Genomic DNA, 21,441 nt, shown 5'->3' with positions numbered 1-21,441 from the left:
CTAATTAGATAAGCAAACTCAAGGATGGAATTTTTCTTTCTTTAATAATTTTACTTTTGGCTGTGCTGGGTCTTCGTTGCTTTCTGCAGGCTTTCTCTGGTTGCAGCAAGCAGTGGTTACACTATGTTGCAGTGTGCAGGCTTCTCATTGCAGTGGCTTTTCTTGTTTCAGAGCACAGGTTCTAGAAGCATGGGCTTCAGTAGTTGTGGTTCGTGGGCCCTAGAGTTCGCGGCTCAGTAGTTGTGGGGCATGGGCTTAGTTGCTCACAGCATGTGGGATCTTCCCAGACCAAGGATCGCACCTGTGTTTCCTCCATTGCAAAGCAGATTCTTATCCACTAAGGGAGTCTTTGAAAGCAATTTTTCAAAAGAAACTTTTACCAGCTACTGGAGAAGAAAGGTAAGAAGTATGAATAAAAAAAGTTGTGAAATGGATGTATACACATCTCTTGTTTGATAAATCTGACAGTGCTCTGCCTTGAGGGTGGTCAGGGCCAATAAACTCCCAACTTAAAACAGGAAAAGAGGTGAAAAACCAGAAGAGCTTCTGGAATCATAGCACAAGTGACCCCATCTCACCTAGTGTTTCCTCCTCTAAGTGTTGGCAAGGGTGAGATATGGGTAACTTCTCCAGTCAGTCAGTTCAGTTCAGTTCAGTCGCTCAGTTGTGTCTGACTCTTTGCAACCCCATGGACTGCAGCATGCCAGGCCTCCCTGTCCATCACCAACTCCCAGGATTTACTCAAACTCATGTCCATTGAGTCGGTGATTCTATCTAACCACCTCATTCTCTGTTGTCCCCTTCTCCTCCTGCCTTCAATCTTTCCTAGCATCAGGGTCTTTTCAAATGAGTCAGTTGTTCACATCAAGTGGCCAAAGTATTGGAGTTTCAGCTTCAACATCAGTCCTTCTAATTAATATTCAAGACTGATTTCCTTTAGGATGGACTGGTTGAATCTCCTTGCAGTCCAAGGGACTCTCAAGAGTCTTCTCCAACACCATAGTTCAAAAGCATCAATTCTCTAGCACTCAGCTTTCTTTATAGTCCAACTCTCACATCCATACATGACCACTGGAAAAACCATAGCCTTGACTAGACGGACCTTTGTTGGCAAAGTAATGTTTCTGCTTTTTAATATGCTGTCTAGGTTGGTCATAACTTTTCTTCCAAGGAGTAAGCAATTTTAATTTCATGGCTGTAATCACCATCTGCAGTGATTTTAGAGCCCAAAATAATAAAGCCTGCCACTGTTTCCACTGTTTCCCCATCTATTTCCCATGAAGTGATGGGACCGATGCCATATCTTAGTTTTCTGAATGCTGAGCTTTAAGCCAACTTTTTCACTCTCCTCTTTCACTTTCATCAAGAGGCTCTTTAGTTCTTCTTCACTTTCTGCCATAAGTGTGGTATCATCTGCATGTCGGAGGTTATTGATATTTCTCCCGGCAGTCTTGATTCCAGCTTGTGCTTCTTCTAGCCCAGCGTTTCTCATGCTGTACTCTGCATATAAGTTAAATAAGCAATCTACAGCCTTAACGTACTCCTTTTCCTATTTGGAACCAGTCTGTTGTTCCATGCTGTTTCAACTTCTCCAGTCAAGTCCTTATAAATATTTTTTTACTGATTAATGGCTCCCAGGTTATACTCTCAATCTCTGACCATGACTTCTCAGAGGTTCACCCCACCTTTGGCCTTTTTTAAAAAAGAAAATATTTACTTGGCTGTACCAGGTCTTAGTTGTGGCATCTTTCAGTGTGGCTCACAGGATCTTTAGTTGAGGTGTGTGGGATCTAGTTCCATGACCAGGGATCCTACCTGAGCCCCTGCATTGGGAGTACAGAGTCTTAGCCACTGGACCACCAGGGAAGTCTCTTGCCTCTCCTTCTCGCTGTCATGGTCCAACTCCCTCACATTCACCAAGAGCAGGCCCCTGGCTCTCCAGCTTTCTATTTCAACCTCTGCCATCTCTCTAGAAGACTTAATGTCCATGTATATGATATTTTTATATACAGATATAAATATATACAGTAAAGTTGAGTTCAGCCGCTCAGTCTTGTCCTGCTCTCTGCAACCCCATGTACTGCAGCACACCAGGCTTCCCTGTCCACCACCAACTCCTCAGTTCAGTTCAGTTCAGTCGCTCAGTCGTGTCCGACTCTTTGCGACCCCATGAATCGCAGCTCACCAGGCCTCCCTGTCTATCATCAACTCCCGGAGTCGACCAACTCCTAGAGCTTGTTTTTTCACCTCTTTTCCTGTTCTAAGTTGGGAGTTTATTGGCCCTGACCACCCTCACGACAGACCACTGTCAGATTTATCAAACCAGAGATATCTGTACATCAATTCCACAACTTTTTTATTCCTACTTCTTGCCTTTCTTCTTGAGTAGCTGGTAAAGGTTTCTGTTGAAAAAATTCCATCCAAGGACTTCTCTGGTGGATAAGAATCTGCTTTGCAATGGAGAAGACATGGGTGCAATCCCTGGTCTGGGAAGATCCCACATGCTGTGGAGCAACTAAGCCCATGCACCACAACCACTGAGCCCCAAACTCCACCACCCGTGAGCCGCAAATACAGTAAAGTACAAAGATCCTAAGTGTAGAGATAGATGACCTCTGGCAAAGACACGCGCCCATATAAAGAGCACTGCAATTGATATACAGATCATTTCCATCACCCCAGAAAATTCTCCTATGCCCCTCTTTTGTCAATTCTTTTCCTCTCCCAGAAGCAACTACCGATTTATACTCCTATAGATTAGTTTAGTCTGTTCTTTTTAAAAAACAACAACAACAACAACAATATTTGCTGATTAGGCTGCGTCAAGTCTTCCTCGTGTCATGCCGGATCTTTCTGTGGCAGCACATAGACTCTCTAGTTGTGGTGCACCCGCTCAGTAGTTGCTGATCGAGGGCTCCAGAGCACATGGGCTACAGTAGTTGCAGCACACGGGCCTAGGTCCTCCGAGGCATGTGGGGTCTTAGTTCCCTGACCAGGGATCGATCTTGAGTCCCCTGCATTGCGAGGCAAATTCTTAACCGCTGGGCTACCAGGGGAGTCCCAGTTTAACCTGTTCTTGAACTTCATACAAATGGAACCATATAGCATACACTCATGTATCCGGATTCTTCCATTCTGCATAATGCCTGTGAGATTCATCTGTTTTGATCCAGGTACACCAGTAGTTTGTTCCTTTTTGTTGCTGAGTGGTATTTCATTTCTGGATGTATCACAGCTTGCTTATCCATTCACTTGATGATGTATTTGGTTATTTCTATCTGTTGGATATTATGCATACATCTCCTGTGAACATTCTTGCACATAACTTGCCAGTTATTTTTCAATACACCAATTTCACAGGTGCTTTGCCTTGTCTACTCCAGCTATCACCTTGACTCTATGTGACCTATACCTCGGATCTTTTCTCCATCTTACCTCTTCTTTCTCAAGGACACAAAAGCAACCAGACCTGAGTCCCTCCCAGCTTCTGAACCCGCCACACGTGCTTTCACACCATTCTCTTTTTGGTAGACTTTTGGGTTGTTTCTCCTACTTTCATTCAACTAACTGAGCATCTACCATGGGCTTACCCAGGCAGTTCTCTCAAGATGCTTCCCTGGTGGCTCAGATGGTAAAGAATCTGCCTGCAATTTGCGAGACCAGGGTTTGATCCCTGGTTTAGGAAAATCCCTTGGAGAAAGGAATGGCACAGCCACAGGTTTAACTAATGCTATTCTCAACCTGTATCTCCATCTCAATCTGCAACCTTTGCCTCAGGCCTTTTTCTGAAATCTGAATTCTGAAGTCCAGAATACCCAACTGCCCTCTAGGCATCTCCCCCAGAATGTTCCACAGGCATTTCAAAATCATCAGTGTCCACCCAAACTGGGTCAGCCTTCTACATTCCCCACCTCAGTGAATGGAAACACAATCTACCCAGACATTCAAAGCAAAATCCTGGGACTTGTCCTATGCTGCCTTCTCCTTCCGTTACTCCATCCAACCAACACCCAAGTGCTAACCACTCTGCCTCTGGGATATCTAAGGGTCTTTCTCTGTCTCTTGGTTCTCACATCTAGCTAAGGCCCTCATCATCTCAAGATGAAACTAGGACATTGCTTCTCTGATGGTCAGTGGGTTTCTTCTCAATATCCATTCCACGTCTCCCTCTCTGAGTATCAAGGCTCATCCATCTATTCAACTATGCCTTTACTAAGTGCCTTCCATGTGCTAGGCACCCTATCTTTATCCTCCCCGATCTTGCTCTCACCTCTACCCTTGTCTCTCATACGTCTCTGTCCACAACTCTTTTTTGTCTCACCATCTTTATTAATATCACTAGTGTCTTCCTTATCTCTCTACCTACATGCTGCATCTCCTTCTGCTTTCCCGTCTTTCTCCACATTGTCCCTCTCCATCAGAACACCTCTTTCCCCTACTCCATCTCTCACCCTCTTTCTCCCTGATTTCCCTTTGAGTGGGAGAATGAGTTAAGGATGGCAAAGTGCTCACCTTTCCTTCTGGGGCTGATCGCCCCGCCCCTACCACCCCCACTGAGAAGCATTTCCTAACTCTGCCACTTAGCTGGCTGGGACCACTTCTGGGTGCCCGAAGACTCTTGTGCAAGGATTCTTTTTTTTTTTTTTTAATGAATATTAGAGGAAGGCTTTAACTTACATCTGTCAGAAACTGATAAATAAGCACATAATTACTAAAGACATGAAAGAGTGAAAACAGACAATTAACAAGCTTGATCAAATGGGACTACATAGAATATTAGAATAATTAGAAAATATCCATTATTTTCAGGTACACAGATAGATGTTGAAAAAAAGAATCAAAATCATTTAGAACACAATTCCTGACCAACATCCACGACAACATAAAATAATAACAAAGAATATTTATCACGGGCTTGGAAAATTTACAACTGCATTTCTGGGACTTCCCTGGTGGTCCAGGGGTTAAGACTTCACCTTCCAGTGCAGGGGGTGTGGGACCAGTCTCTGGCCAGGGAGCTAAGACCCCACGTGCCTCGTGGCCAAAAACCCAATAAAGCAGAAGTAATACTGTAACAAATTCAATAAAGATTTTAAAAAAGAAGGCAAATTTTCTTTTTAAAAATGCATTTTTATTATATTTATAAGCTTTAAAAACATACTTCCAAATAATTGAAATGTTAAAAGAAAATATAATGGAATTTAAAATATTTTGAATGGGAGTTTACTGGTGGTCCAATGGTTGGAATCCAGTGCTTTCATTGCCAGGGTCTGGATCATCCAGGAACTAAAATCACACAAGCCACAAGGCATGGCCAAAAAAAAAAAAAATTATTTTCAATTGAATGGCTGAAAACACTGCCTATCTAAACTCCTGTGAGATGTAGCTAAAACAATTCATGGAAGAAAGTAAATGTGAAACTTAGGAAAGAAAGTTTGAAAATCAATGAACTAAACAGATATTTCAAGAAATTAGAAAAAGTACACAGAATAACGACCCAAAATTTAGGATAGAAATAATAAAGAAATTAATGAACTAGAAAACAAAGAAACAATAGAGCAGAAAAATACATATTTACAGAGACTACTTATACTAAAAAATCTCCCATCAAATTGGTAAAGCATGAAGAGAAAAGGCATTCACATATACACAGAAAAATAATTTATAGGGAATGCAATATCTGATACATTAGATATTTATATTACAAATTTTGATAAGACAAAATAACTTTCTAGAAAAATATATAACCAAAACTGACTCAAAAAAAATTAGAAGCCTGATATACCTAAGACCATTAAAGAAGTTGAATCAGACATTCAAAATTTAACCACCAAAAAGATCACCAAGCCCAGATAGCTATAAAATCATCAAAACAGAGGTCACTCCAATCATATAAAAATTATCCTGAAAGTGAAAGTTGCTCAGTCATGTCCGACTCTTTGAGACCCAATGGACTATATACAGTCCATGGAATTCTCCAGGCCAGAATACTGGAGTGGGTAGCCTTTCCCTTCTCCAGGTGATCTTTCCAACCCAGGGATTGAACACAGGTCTCCCACATTGCAGGCGGATTCTTTACCAGCTTTATTAATATTTTTTTCTTGCATCTATGTTCATGAAGGAAATTGTTTAATAATTTTTCTTTCTCAAAAGCCTTGCCTAGCTTTTGGAGCAAGGTTATATTAATCTTGTGAAGTAAGTTGAGAAACTTTTTCTGTTTTCCGATGCTTTTGAACTGTGGTGTTGGAGAAGACTCTTGAGAGTCCCTTGGACTGCAAGGAGATCCAACCAGTTCATCCTAGGGGAGATTGGTCCTGGGTGTTTATTGGAAGGACTGATGCTGAAGCTGAAACTCTAATACTTTGGCCACCTCATGCGAAGAGTTGACTCATTGGAAAAGACCCTGATGCTGGGAGGGATTGGGGGCAGGGGGAGAAGGGGACAACAGAGGATAAGATGGCTGGATGGCATCACCGACTCGATGGACATGAGTTTGAGTGGACTCCGGGAGTTGGTGATGGACAGGGATGCCTGGTGTGCTGTGATTCATGGAGTCGCAGAGTCGGACACGACTGAGTGAATGAACTGAACTGAACTGAGTGGTCAGAAAACAGACCTAAAAAACCTAAAACCAGAATTTACTAAATAATATAAAACTTAACCAGGAATTCCTTGGTGGCCTGGTGGTTAAGACTTCTTGCTTCCACTGCAAGGGGCATGGGGACAATTAGAGCATTTTACAAAAGTTGTTCATGATAAACAACGACTTAGATTTTTAAAATAGAGAATATTTCACAACAGTTATTTATGATTGAAAAAATTAGGACTGTATATAAAATGCTTCCTTCTCTCATTAAATTTAGTGTATATTTCTGAAATGACTGGGTTTTTTTCCCCTTCTACACCTCTCCTCCTGTTCCTGTTAATACCCCCATGTTACCCATCATCTTTTCTGGGCATACTTGCATTTCTGACATGTGTCCTTCCTTCACGGCTAGAAGTTGACATTAAGTTTTGTTGCTTTTCAATTCATGATGAATTTTGGGTAACAATTTCCACCTGCTTTTAGCAATACATTTCTGGTGCGTTGTCATCTTTTGGAAAATTGCGTTCCTCTTCTTTACCTTTTTTTTTCCCCCATAGTTAATTGAACAGAAGCTTTGGTCATTTCTTTTTGTTACTCATCCAAATAAGCCAGAGGGCTTCCCTAGTGGTCTAGTGGTTAAGAATCTGCCTGCCAATGCGGGGGACACGGTTCCTGTTCCAGAAAGGTTCCACATGTGGAAGAAACTAAGCCCAGGTACCACAGCTACTGAGATCGCCCTCTACAGTCTGTGCTGTGCTCAACAAGAGAAGCCCTTACACCGCAATAAGGACCCAGTAAGCCAGAAATAAATGTCTTTTAAAAACCAGAAAGAGAAACTTTTAAGTTAAAAAAAAAGCTAGATTCTTCTAAACTATTAGCAGGAGGGCCTTTGGGGCAGGAGGCAGGATGGCTTTCCAGATTTACAAGTTCAAGGACTCCTTCTCTTTGCCATGTGCTGTGCTGAGTCGCTCAGTCGTGTCCAACTCTTTGCGACCTCATGGACTGTAGCCCGCCAGGCTCCCCTGTCCATGGGGATTCCCCAGGCAAGAATACTGGAGTGGGTTACCATGCCCTCCTCCAAGGGATCCTCCCAACTCCGGGATTGAACCTAGGTCTCCAGCATTGCAGGCAGATTCTTTACATCTGAGCCAACAGGGAAGCCCCTCTTTTGCCATAAGAATGGATTATTTCCTTAAAATTTGGTACCTCTGTATAGCAAAAACCTCTGAGAACCTCTCCCAGTTAAGCAAGCATTTACCACCCACCCCCAACCTTAGGCTTCTTTATTTCACAGAAGACGTCACAGGCTGCCATCTCCCAAGTTCACCTAAGGTGATGAACTTAATATTAAACGGAGAATTTTGCTGCCACTTTCTGAGATCTGCTGCCTCTGGGTCCCTCTGGGTGCTTTAAAACATTCTCTCAGATTTCCCTGGTGGTCCAACGGTGTTGAAGAAGACTCTTGAGAGTCCTTTGGACCGCAAGGAGATCCAACCATACAATCCTAAAGGAAATCAGTCCTGAATATTCATTGGAAGGACTGATGTTGAAGCTGAAACTCCAATACTTTGGCCACCTCATGCGAGGAACTGACTCATTGGAAAAGACTGATGCTGGGAAAGATTGAAGGCAGGAGGAGACGGGGATGACAGAGGATGAGATGGCTGGATGGCATTACCGACTTGATGGACAAGAGTTTGAGCATACTCCGGGAGTTGGTGATGGACAGGGAGGCCTGACGTGCTGCAGTCCATGGGGTCGTAAAGAGTCGGACATGACTGAGCGACTGAACTGAACCAGTGGCTATGATTCCACGCTCCCAGTGCAGGGGGCCCAGGTTCAGTCCCTGGTCAGGGAACTAGGTCCCACATGCCACAGTGAAAATTGAAGATCCCGTGTGCCTCAACTAAGCCCCAGCACAGACAAATAAATATTTTTTAAAAAACAGAAGCATTCTGTCTCCACCTTTACTGGTATTTGAATCTGCTCAGTCAGCACTGCTCTCAGATTTTCTCTCCGGGTGTTAGGCCTTTCCTCCCAGGAAGGAATATTTGCTTTTTTTTTTTTAAGCAGTCACTGGGACCCTCCCTATTCGCCTGGTTTTCTGGAAGGATGCATGGGACTGCCTGCTCAGTGGGGAATTTGGTCACACAGATGCATAAGTTGGAGCTTGGAGGCACTGTATCTCCTAGCTTCACTGAAAATGTAGTATGTGTGTGTATTTCCAATCTCTTTACAGGTGTCAAGAAGAGAAATTTAGAAATAAACTGCTGCCGTGTTCCCCTCAAAGCTCCACAAGGAGGCTTTTTAGAAAAGAGAAGTCTTTGGCAGTAGCAACCTTGGTGAGTTGGTTATGGTTCTATGGAGCTGTCCCTTGTCAGCTCAGAATCCTCACTTGTTCTCCAGCCTCAGGGAAAGCCTTTTGTTAACCGATTCCTGTCTGGTACAAACACCAGGATGCCCTTTTGTTCATTTACAATAAGAAATGAGCCTGTAGAGACCAGAGACCTGTTACTTCCCAGTCCCCACAACTCTCTCTCTCTCTCTTCTCTCTCTCTCTCACACACTCACACACACACACACACACACACACACACACACACACATCATTCAGGGTCCCGGCTGGAAATCACATCCTCAAATTTGATTAATTTGAGGAGATAATTTATTTACAAGGGTGTAGTGGGGTTTGTGGAGAAGGCAATGGCACCCCACTCTAGTACTCTTGCCTGGAAAATCCCATGGATGGAGGAGCCTGGTGGGCTGCAGTCCATGGGGTCGCTGAGAGTTGAACACGACTCAGTGACTTCACTTTCACTTTTCACTTTCATGCATCGGAGAAGGAAATGGCAACCCACTCCAGTGTTCTTGCCTGGAGAATCCCAGGGACGGCGGAGCCTGGTGAGCTGCCGTCTATGGGATCGCACAGAGTCGGACATGACTGAAGTGACTTAGCAGCAGTGGGGTTTGAGGAGATAATGTATTTAGAAAGGTGTAGTGGGATTTAGGGGCTTCCCTGGTGGCTCAGATGGTAAAGAATCTGCCTGTGATGAGGGGGACCCAGGTTTGATCCCTGAGTAGGGAAGATCCCCTGGAGGAGGGCATGGTAACCCACTCCAGTGTTCTTGCCTGGAGAATCCCCATGGACAGAGGAGCCAGGTGGGCTACAGTCCACGGGGTCACAAAGAGTCGTCTGCAACGGAGTGACCACGCACAGCACAGCACAGCACAGAGGGGTTTAGGGAATTACACGGGATATTGCAACCCCGGCCCAAAGGGATGAGCAGAGAAGAGATTACAGCAGAGGCTCGAACTCATTTTGTGCCACAAATCTCTTTGGCATTCTGGTACATCAAATTAAAAAAGACATAACAAAGTAAAACCATTACACTAAGTTTTAGTTATCAAAATATCAATAAATGTTGGGATAGAATAAACCATGTACTTACTACCACATGATAAGACAAGAGATTTAAAATGCAGGCAAGTTGAAGTTAGATTTTAAGAAAGGTATATCACTATAAAAGACACTGTTGCTGGCTTGAGTAAGAACTTTAGGGATTTCCCTGATGGTCCAGTGGCTGAGACTCTGTGTTCCCAATGCAGGGGGTGCAGGTTCGATCCCTGGTCAGGAAACTAGATCCCACATGCTGCAACTAAAAGACTGGGGCAGCCAAATAAATACAATTAGTTAATTTGAAAAATAATTTTAAACTGTGAAGTGGTCTTTGACAAGGTGACACATGTAATGCTGGATTTGAGAAGAGGATGTACTTTCTTATCTTTTCCAAATTCACAGACCTCCTGAGACTTATTCCCTGGACTTCTGAAACCTGGAAAAGGACAGAGTCATGTAGAGCAGGTTGCCTGGAGGGGAGCCTTGCCCACAGATGGAGGTGTGAGCCAGCCCAAGGTGGCCTTGTAGGAAAGGAGCCAGAGGGATGAATACCCTTAACTTAATGTTCTCCCGCCCCGCTCTTTCCCTGCCAGGCTCCCCATCAGCCGAAACAGCCAGAAGTCAGAGGTGCCCTTGGCATGGTCTGTACAGGTTAATCTCTTGGGACAGAGAACAGAGTGGGAGAGGGAAAATGGAGGGGGCAAGCAGAAGACATCATGCCACCCCTCCATACACACACACAGACAAGCTTTCTGGCCAGTGTATTTTCTTTGTGGAGGTACCCGGGGGCCTAATTCTTAACAGGGGTTCCCCTGCAGAGTGTAGAACTATATCAAGGCCCCCCTAGCCCTTAGTAACAGGGCACCAGGCTCATAAAGGATGCTAACCTCACAGGGTTCTAGAGGGCCATCTCCTGAGCCAGCTCAGCATTCTCTCCCTGACTGCTTGGCTTGGAGACTAACAACCCTGGTCTTGGAGACACTTCCTTTTTTCTGCCTCCAAGACCCACAGCCCCACTGCCCAATGTCACATACTTCAGCCACGGTTATACCTTTGGTGAGTATAGCAAGTCCTGCAGGCTGGGGAGTCCAATCACTTCAGGGCCTGTGGCTCTCAACCTTGAGTGTGTGTCAGAATCATCTGAGGCATTTGTTGAAAAGCTATTGCTGGGTGCTACCCCTAGAGTTTCTGATTCGGTAGGTCTGGGATGGACCCATTTCTGACATATGCTGGTGGAAGGATCACTCACTGAGAGCCACTGCTTTAAGGAGACTGCTTGTCTCTGCTGAGATCTAGAGTTTGCAGCCTCACTGTCAGAAAGTTACTCACTTCCCTTATTTCCAGGTTCATGGTGGATTCCTGGCTCCCTGGCAGCTCTGTGCCCAGAGGCCCCGCCTCCCCTTCAGCTCTGACTGCAGACTCTCTGTGGTCTGTGGAGGGTGGGGTGGGCAGAGGCTCCTGGGTTTGGGTGGGAGGCGTCTTCTTGCATCACTGCTCCTCACAGGCTTTCCCATGTCTGTGTTTATGCTGAGTGTCACTTATTCGCCCATCTTGTTGCTCTTTGCTCTTCACTTCTGTCCCATGGTCAGAGTAGCTGTCACTTTCTCTTTCCCAGGGAGTCCTCCTGAGCATCTCAGCTCTGCCTCACCTTGGTCATCTGCCAAGTCACCTTTAGGGAAAGGCTGCGTGGGGAGGCAATCTCAGTCCAAATAAAAGCCAGATTCTCCCCAACCGCCTACAAGGCCGTAGGCAATCTGGCCTCATCTCCTGCCTTTTTTTCCCCTCACCTCCAGCTACGCTGGCCTCCTGCTGCTTCACGAATACTCAGACATCCAGACATGTCCTCACTCTAGGACCTTTGCATTTTTTGTTCCCTGTGCTTGAAGTGCTCCTCTCCTGCATATCCATGAGGCTTGGTCCTTCACCTGCTTGAAATCTTTGCTGAAATATCCCTTTCTTAGGGAAGCCTCCCTGAGCACCTTATTTATTTATTTTTAAGTAATATTTATTTATTTCACCACACCGGATGTTAGTTGTGGCACACAGGATCTTCGATCTTCACTGCGCCCTGAGAACTCTTAGTTGTGGCACGTGGGATCTAGTTCCCTGACCAGGGATCAAACCTGGGCCCCTGGCATTGGGAGCACAGAGCCTTAGCCACTGGACCACCGGGGAAGTCCCCCTGAGCACCCTATTTAAATCTGCAGTCCATGCAGCCCTTCCTATCTCCCTCCCTACTTTGCTCTTCTCCATAGGCACCTACCATCTTTGATATACTTGTTTTTCTTATCTGTCTTCCTTAATTAGATTGTCCATGAGGACCTCATTGGGCCAAGCAAGGCGCCTGGCATATAGTAAGCACTCAATAAACATTTGTTGAATGAGTGTATGAATTTAAAAAATGGATTTCCCCCACTAGGCACTGAGACCTTCAGGAGGGCAGGTTTGCAGTCTTCCCTGCAGAGGAAGAGATAGCAATAAAGGGAACTCAAGAGGCTAGAGTCCCCTCCAGCATCTCCCCAACCCGTATGGGTCAGGGCAAGGGCAGTGAGAAGTGAAAACTCCCTTCTGCAGAAGGGGAAATAGGTTGGGGTGGGGGTGGGGACCAGAGAAAAGGAAAGGTGTGCCCATCAGTACTAAGATTGTGGCTGGAGCTCAGCGCAGGGAGTTTAGACAGAAGTGTCTCAGTGAGGGGGATGCACAGTCCTCGTCTCCCCTAAAGCCACTAGCCCAAAGGAGTGTGCCTAGGAGGGCATTTATCAGGGGCTGCTGCCCACTCTGTTGAGTAAGGAGTGGGGAGCTACTCCCACTCTGCCGAACCCACAGTGACCAGCATCCTTCACACCCTTAAGGTTAGCCTCACCTTTGGCTCTTTTATCCACTAACACTGTCTTTTTCAGCACCACTGGCCTCCAAAGAATCCACTGTCTTTTTTTGACTGTGCCATGCAGCTTGTGGGATTTTAGCTCCCCGACCAGGGACTGAACCTGGGCCTGAGGCAGTGAGAGGAGTCCTAACTACTGAATCACCAGGGAATTCTCCCACTTAAGAATCTACTTAAATTCTCAAATTTCAGAGATCTGTAGACTTCACTGAAAATTTCAAAGGAGATAAGATGAAGGGATTACACTGCCTATCCTAAAGCAAACAAACTAAGACTCCCTCGTCAGACACTTCCGTATTTCCAAGTGCCTCTCTGGAGCCACCAGGCCGGAAGTGAAGTATCTCTCCCTTTCCAGACCCTGCACTCATCTTGCCACCCTCCTGGATCTGCCAGCGACTTCAGGTTCTTCTCTGGTCCAGAGTACAGAAAAATTTAGTCGGCCTTCCCTCAGCTTCCTATCCAAACCTGTGTGTCCAGACTTGTGAAACCTGGGCCTCAGTCACCTGAAATTCCAGACCTGTTCAGAGATCCTCTCTTCCTGAGAATCAATGCCCCTGGGGTCTTACAGACCTTCCCCCATGGTTTATCAGAACATTTCTTACATGTACACCCTGGGCTCTCCTTTAGAGGAATTAAGAATGTTATTTTCTCGTCTCCTTTCTAGACCCCACTCCCCTTTCTTCTTGGGCGCTACTGTCAGCAGAAGCTGATGAGGAAGTGAGGCCTGGGACTTAGAGGAGGAGGGAATGAGGGGAAAGGGGAAGTTTGGGAGGCAGGCCTCCAGGAAGCTGATGGGAGAGGAGAGCTGGCAGACAGAGAAGGCACCCAGTCTGGGTTGTTTCCTCCAACATCTCAACCAGCACCTGCTGAGCCATGAGCGAAACTAGGGATTTACAGGGTACGGAAGGTGGAATAGGCAGGATTCTAAAATGGGAAAAAGGAGCTGGACAGTACCGGGCTCGGGGGCTGGGAAGCTGGCCTATGAAAGCAGAACTGTAATGGCTTCAGGCTGAGCTGGGGGTGAGGAGAGGAAGGTGGGGGTGAGGCTACATTAACCTTTGCGCTCCTTCAGGAGGAAAAGCCTTTGGGCTGCTGAAGGCCCAGCAGGAAGAGAGAATCAATGAAATCAACCAGGTAAAAGGAACGGCCTTGGCCAGGGTGGTGGGTGGGGTGGATGGGGGGAGTGTTGCTGGACCGGGGTGGGGCCCCTACCCAGGTTCTTGCTTTCCCCTTACAGCAATTCCTGGATGATCCCAAATACAGCAGTGATGAGGACCTGCCCTCCAAACTGGAAGCCTTCAAGAGTGAGGGGACAGCTGAAGGGGTGGAGAAGGGGGTGAGGAGGGTAGGATTTCCCCAGGAAGAGAGAGGACAGAAGAAACAAAGTCTATTTTAAAAAAATAATTTTATCTATTAGTATTTATTTTTATGTATTTTGGCTGAGCTGGGTCTTCATTGCTCAACAGGCTTTTCCCCAGTTTCAGGGAGCAGGGGTTACTCTCTAGTTGTGCTGCATGGACTTCTCATTTTGGGGGCAAGAGGGCTTCAGTAGTTGCGGTTCCCTGGGCTCTACAGAACAGTCTCAGTAGTTCTGGCACTTGGGCTTATTTGCTTTGTGGTATATATGGGATCTTCCTGGGCCAGGGATCGAACCCGTGTCTCCTGCATTGGCAGGCCGGTTCGTTACCACTAAGCCACTATAGGGAAGCACACAAAGTCTACTTTTGAGGTGGGAAAAAGGAAGGTTGCCTCTGTTGCCACCCTAGTAACAGCCCCTTTCCCGGGCCTGCCCCTCTCTCAGTACCCTCTCTAGTTCCCTACATCTTAACAGGGCCCCTTAGCTCCCCAACCCGCACTTCCTCTACCTGCCCCATCCCCTCCTCCTCTTCTCCCATCTGCAACCCCTTTCTTAATCCCTGCCGCGCCTCTGCCTGTGACCCTCCAGCCAGTGCTGACCCTCTCTGCTTTCTCCCCTCATCCAGAGAAGTACATGGAGTTTGACCTGAATGAAGATGGAGGTATAGGTGAGAAAAGGGCGATTTGGGGGAAGTGTGCAGATCTAGGAAGAGGGAGGTCTTTCCTACAGTGCTCCATTTCCAGTGGTTTGGGAGAGATGACAGTGACCAGAGTAGGGTGTGTGTGTGTGTGTTAGTTGTGTGTGTGTGTGTGTGCGTGTGTGTGTGTTAGTTGCTAAGCTGTGTCTGACTCTTTGCGATCCCATGGACTGTAGCCTGCCAGGCTCTGCTGTCCATGGAATTCTCCAGGCCAGAATACTGGAGTAGGTTGCCGTTTCTTTCTCCACCAGAGTAGGATGGGGAATGGTAATGAGGAGGTGGAGGTAACAGAGAGAGAGAGAAAGGCTTCCCTCTTCTCACCCCCATCTTCTGCGCCTCCAGATATCATGTCCCTGAAGCGAATGATGGAGAAACTTGGGGTCCCCAAGACCCACCTGGAGCTAAAGAAATTAATCATGGAGGTATCCAGTGGCCCTGGGGAGACTTTCAGCTACTCTGACTTTCTCAAGATGATGTTGGGCAAGAGATCTGCCATTCTAAAAATGTGAGAGTCCAGTTCCAGCCTCTCCTACACTTATGTTTTCTCTTCCCCCTGCCTCCATCCCCAGGCTCACCTTCTACACATAGCCCAGAGTGCATTTCTCTTCTGTCTTTTGAGAGACCCTTCCCAGGTCCTATTCTTATCCATGATTTTGGTCCCCACAGCCCACAGGACTCTCACTCCTGCCCTTTCTCCTTCTCCTCCCACCCTCACAACCCTCATCCTTTTCTGGACTTTCACAGCACACTAAAACTTACTCTTTTGAGAAGATTGTCCTCTAATCCCCGTGTCTCTTCCCATCTCAACCAGGATCCTGATGTATGAAGAGAAAGCAAGAGAACAGGAGAAGCCAACAGGTCTCCCAGCCAAGAAAGCTATCTCTGAGTTGCCCTGATTTGTGGTGAGGGAGATGTGGTGGGATTGAAGGGGCTTCTAATGACTCCAACATAGAAAAAGAAGACAAAATTGTGAACCAGACCCAGACTAACTTAAATAAATTACCCTCCTTCAGATGAATTCAGCTTGGTCACTGTTTGATTTTTTTCCCCTGGGTTTGGGAAGGGGTGAAGCATCTTTGAGAGAAAGGTAGCAAGGATTTGCCCATATGAGCAGTCTATCACCAATTCTGTAGTATATTTACCACATAGCAGATGACTTTGTCCATCAGGGGGGATGTATAAGATAGCCTGACCTCAAGGAATTTAAGTGGGATGAAAAGACATGTATAGACCAAAAAAAAAAAAAGATCACTCAAGCTCATGATGAAGAGCAAAGGTTACTTTGAACCAGCATCCTCTATTACTAAAAGCTTTGTAACCTCAGAAAATCCTTCAGCCTCTCTGAGTCTTTCATTTGAAAATGAGAATAAGAGGATCTACCCTGGAGTGCCTGACATGTCATAAGCCCTCAATAATGTTTAAAACTTGAATGGATGGATGGATGGAGGAAAGAACCGGTGTTATTCAGTTAAGGACTCACAACACTATAATGGCTGATAAAGCGAAAATGAGTCTTGAGGTCCTTTCAGAGGCAAGCTACAAAAACTGAGCCTAATAAAAGGAAAAGGGGCTTGTACTAGGAGAGTATTGAGGGCAGATTCCAGGAATACAGGATCCCTGGAATGGCAGATAGGATTAAATAGCCAACTTCAGAGAAGGCAAGAAGCCTGAGGGTTCCCAGGCCTTTGGTGAGGTTATTCCTGAACTTTTCCCCCAAAGGGTCCAGTCCAGTTAACTCCAGCAACTCCGAGTTGCTGGCCACTGTTTCAGATTTCCCTACTCCCTGGAAAGCAAAAATCAAATTGGCCCAGCTTGTTTCAGGTCCCGAGGAGAGACCAGGCCCGTCAGGTCACATGTATTGACCCTTTCCAGTGGTAAAGCCAGGTTGGCATCTTAAGAGTGCTACAGTAACTGTATAGGACTTCAGATGAGGAAGAGATCAATGTGGGTTCAATAAAATATCTGCATATAACAAAATTAATAGCTAACCTTAATTGAGCAACTACTATATACTGGGTAGATGCTTTCTGTGTATTAATTCTTCCCAACAACTCTGGTGACACAAAGGACAGAAAGGATCTGGGGCTTAACTTTGTTCATTCAGGATAAACTGGGTTATATTCATACAATGGACTCTTATTACATAACAATAAGAATGCACAAACTACCACATGCAACAATGTAGGTTAATTTCAATAATACAATGTTGATAAAAGGCAGACAGAAAAAAACCCTCACTGGACAATTCCATTCGAATAAAGTACAAAGCAAGCAAAACTAATATATATTATTAGAAATCAGGATAATAGCCTTGGAGGAGGACACGGACTAAAAGAGCCCTCGGCAGCTTCTGTGCTAGTTAAGGCTCTGTTTTTGGTTACATGCTCTGCTCAGTTCATGAAAAGTTATGAAAATTTCATATATATATATATATATATGAGAAAGGCATGGCAACCCATTGCAGTATTCTTGCCTGGAAAATCCCATGGACAGAGGAGCCTGGCAGGCTACAGTCCATGGGGTCGCAAAGAGTTGGACAGGACTGAATTGACTTGGCATGCATGTATGTATATATGTATAATGCACACACACACACATACTTTGATAAGATTTTAAAAATCATTTATTGGGCACTAACTATGTTCCATCCCCTATTCCAGGCGCCTGGGATATAAAAGTAACAAAACAAAGATCCCTGCCTTTATGAAGTTTATCTTCTACTGCAGTAACTGGTATGGGAGGAGGACAGACAATGAAGAGTAAATATCATTTTAAATTTCTATGCTCTATTTAAAAATGACAGTATTATGAAAAAAAAAGAGCAAGTTAAAGGGAATCAGGGGTGCCAAGATGGTCAGGGAAGATTAAAATGCTGAAAGGGTAATCAGGAGAGGATTTGGTGAGGAGGTGACCAACACTGAACAAAAACTTCAAGAAAATACAGCAGCGAGCCACGCGGGTTTCTGGGCGAAGAGCCACTTGTGCACAAGGAAAGGAGCAGAGAGGGCCCTAGAGTGAGAAAGGCCTGTGCAGATAAAGAGAGTGCTGCTGCTAAGTCACTTCAGTGGTGTCCGACTCTGCGCGATCCCATAGACAGCAGCTCACCAGGCTCCCCCGTCCCCGGGATTCTCCACGCAAGAACACTGGAGTGGGTTGCCATTTCCTTCTCCAATGCACAAAAGTGAAAAGTGAAAGTGAAGTCACTCTGTCGTGTCCAACTCTTCACAATTCCATGGACTGCAGCCTACCAGGCTCCTCCGTCCATGGGATTTTCCAGGCAAGAGTACTAGAGTGGGGTGCCATTGCCTTCTCCGATAAGAGACAGTAATAAGATAAAGAGAGTAATAAGAAAAAAAAAAACAAAACCAATAGGGGGCTGATCAAATCAATCAATCCTGAAGGAAATCAGAACTGAATATTCACTGGAAGGACTGATGCTGAAGCTGAAACTCCAATACTTTGGCCACCTGATGCGAAGAACTGACTCACTAGAAAATACCCTGATGCTGGGAAAGATTGAAGGCAGGAGGAGAAGGGGAAGATAAAGGATGAGATGGTTGGGTGGCATCACCAACTTGATGGACATGAGTTTGAGCAAACTTCGGGAGTTGGTGATGAACAGGGAGGCCTGGCATGCTGCAGCCCATGGGGTTGCAAAGAGCCAGACATGACTGAGCAACTGAACTGAACTGAACTGAATAGGGGGCCAACTCATCTAGGGTCTTGTAGGCTGCAGTAAGGACTTCAGCTTTTATTCTGAGAGAAATGGAGTGGCACTGCAGGACTCTGAGTAAAGGAATGCTCTGCAACCTCCTTTGAGGAAAGGCCCACCCTGACTTCAGTGTAGAGAACACTGTAGGGGCAGAGGTAAGCGCAAGGTGACCAGTTAGGAGGCTGTTCCTGTGAACCTGGTGAGAGATAAGGATGGCTCAGATCAAGGCAGAAGCAGTGGAAGTGAAGAGGTGGGATTCTGGATGTTTCTCAAGCTAGGATTTCCTGTCTGATTGAAAGTGTAGCGTGTCACAACTAAAGGAATTGATGAGGTTTCCAGGGTTTTTGACTTAACTGGAATTTTCATTTTTATAAAACATTTACTTATTTATATTTATTTATTTGGCTGTGCTGGGTCTTAATTGTAGCACACAGGATCTTTGATCTTCGTTGTGACATGCAGGATGTTTAGCTGTGGAATGTGGGATATAGTGCCCCAATCAGGGATCGAACTCAGACCCCCTGCATTAGGAGTATGAAGTGTTAGCCACTGGACCATCAGGGAAGTCCCTGGAATTTTTAAACTGTCATCAGCTGAGATGGTGAAGGTTGTGGACAGAGAAGTTATTGAAAGACTAGAGATAAAATTGAGAAGGAAATGGCACCCCACTCCAGTACTCTTGCCTGGAAAATCTCATGGACGGAGGAGCCTGGTAGGCTGCAGTCCATGGGGTCGTGAAGAGTCGGACAGGACAGAGCGACTTCACTTTCACTTTTCACTTTCATGCATTAGAGAAGGAAATGGCAACCTATTCCAGTGTTCTGGCCTGGAGAATTCCAGGGACAGAGGATCCTGGTGGGCTGCTGTCTATGGGGTCGCAGAGGGTTGGACACGACTGAAGTGACTTAGCAGCAGCAGCAGCAGAGATCAAAATGTTTGCTTTTGGACATACTGAATTTGAAGCCATCTGTCAGACATCTAAGAGGTGATGGCAAGTACACAGCTGTGCATACAAGTCCGGTGTTGGAAGTGAGGTCTCTGACGAAGATACACTCTGGGAAGTTATTAGCATATAAACATTATTTCAAGCCATGAAGCTGATACCCTTGACACTTGCAGTTTGAGTAGAAGGTGGGGATGAAGACTTGACTGGAGTGGCTTTAACAAAGAAAGAGAGGAGAGAAACTGGAGATAGTGAGTAGAGAGAGCTTCCAAGAAATTTTGCTGTGGTAACTGTCCAGGGGAAGGGGACAAGAGAATCATTTGAAAGTTTGAGAACTGAAGCCATCTCAACCATCTTAATGAGCCTCAGGATAAAGTTCTTAGCACATTCTTACTAAATTTTCCACTCTCATTTTCCATAATGGACAGGCAAGCGTAGGTTCCAAATCCATGCCTCTGCTTATCAATTCACAGGGCCCGAGATGTGCACTCGCTCCTCAAAACTGGCTAAATCTTAACAAGTTCTTCATATCAGTTAATAACTTTCCCTAATCACTTTCAGACTTTCCCAGAAACATTTCTGAACCTACCCAGGCATAGTCTGATTCTTATTCCTCTACTTCTATAATATAAATTAGTAACTAAAATGGACGAGAATGGGTGAATTTAATTCAGATGACCACTGTATCTACTCTGTGGGCAAAAATCTCTTAAAAGAAATGGAGCAGCCTTCATAGTCAACAAAAGAGTCCAAAATGCAGTACCTGAGCAATCTCAAAAATGACAGAATGATCTTGGTTCATTTCCAAGGCAGACCATTCAACATCAAAGTAATCCAAGCCTATGCCCCAACCACTAATGCTGAGGAAGCTGAAGTTGAACAGTTCAAGACCTTCTAGAACTAAGACCAAAAAAAGGTGTCCTTTTCATCATAGGGAACTGGAATGCAAAAGTAGGAAGTCAGAATAACAGAATACCCAGAATAACAGGCAAGTTTGGGCTTGGAGTACAAAATGAAGCAAGGAAAAGGCTAACAGAGTTCTGTCAAGAGAACACACTGGTCATAGAAAACACCCTTTGCCAACAACCCAAGAGATGACTCTACACGTGGATATTACCAGATGGTCAATACCAAAATCAGATTGATTATATTCTTTGCAACCTAAGATGGAGAAGCTCTATACAGTCAGCAAAAACAAGATACGGAGCTGACTATGGCTCAGATCATGAGCTCCTTATTGCAAAATTCAAGCTTAAATTGAAGAAAGCAGGGAAAAATACTAGACTGCTCAGTATGACCTAAATCAAATCCCTTATGATTATACAGTGGAGGTGATGAATAGATTCAAGGGATTAGATCTGGTAGACAGAGAGCCTGAAGAACTATGGACAGAGGTTCATGACACTGTACAGGAGGCAGTGACCAAAACCATTCTAAAGAAAAAGAAACGCAAGAAGGCATGATGATTGTCCGAGAAGGCCTTACAATAGCTGAGAAAGGAAGAGAAGCAAAAGGCAAAGCAGAAAGGGAAAGATACACCCAACTGAATTCAGAGTTCCAGAGAATAGCAAGGAGAGATAAGAATGCCTTCTTAAGTGAACAATGCAAAGAAATAGAGGAAAACAGTAGAATGGGAAAGACTAGAGATCTCTTCAAGAAAACTGGAGATACCCAGGGAACATTTCATGCAAAGATGGGCAGACTAAAGGACAGAAACAGCAAGGACCTAACAGAAGCTGAAGCTATTAAGAAGAAGTGGTAAGAAGACACAGAAGAACTATACAAAAAAGGTCTTAATAACCTAGATAACCATAACAGAGTGGTCACTCACCTAGAACCAGACATCCTAGAATGTGAAGTCAAGT

The 21,441-nt window shown here is 45.2% G+C and overlaps 1 protein-coding gene across 1 annotated transcript; it reads left to right on the top strand.

The window, feature by feature from the left end:
• Window positions 1-13,640: 13,640 nt before the first annotated feature.
• Window positions 13,641-15,907, top strand: AIF1 (allograft inflammatory factor 1). The gene is made up of 6 exons (XM_068960936.1): window positions 13,641-13,765; window positions 13,940-14,001; window positions 14,105-14,171; window positions 14,850-14,891; window positions 15,264-15,426; window positions 15,733-15,907. Exons 1-6 carry the CDS (start codon window positions 13,741-13,743, stop codon window positions 15,815-15,817), a joined length of 444 nt encoding a protein of 147 aa, XP_068817037.1. The 5' UTR covers window positions 13,641-13,740; the 3' UTR covers window positions 15,818-15,907.
• Window positions 15,908-21,441: the final 5,534 nt, after the last annotated feature.

Source organism: Capricornis sumatraensis, chromosome 22 (assembly GCF_032405125.1).
Source record: "Capricornis sumatraensis isolate serow.1 chromosome 22, serow.2, whole genome shotgun sequence".
Taxonomy (NCBI): Eukaryota; Metazoa; Chordata; class Mammalia; order Artiodactyla; family Bovidae; genus Capricornis; species Capricornis sumatraensis.
The sequence above is the reverse complement of the archived record's forward strand: the minus strand, read 5'-3'. Positions and strand labels throughout refer to the sequence as shown.

Coding starts and splice junctions, on each gene's coding strand:
- AIF1 (XM_068960936.1), top strand. CDS start 13,741: ATGAGCGAAACTAGGGATTTACAGG. Junction 13,766..13,939: donor CGAAACTAGGGATTTACAGG/GTACGGAAGGTG, acceptor GCGCTCCTTCAG/GAGGAAAAGCCTTTGGGCTG. Junction 14,002..14,104: donor GAATCAATGAAATCAACCAG/GTAAAAGGAACG, acceptor TTCCCCTTACAG/CAATTCCTGGATGATCCCAA.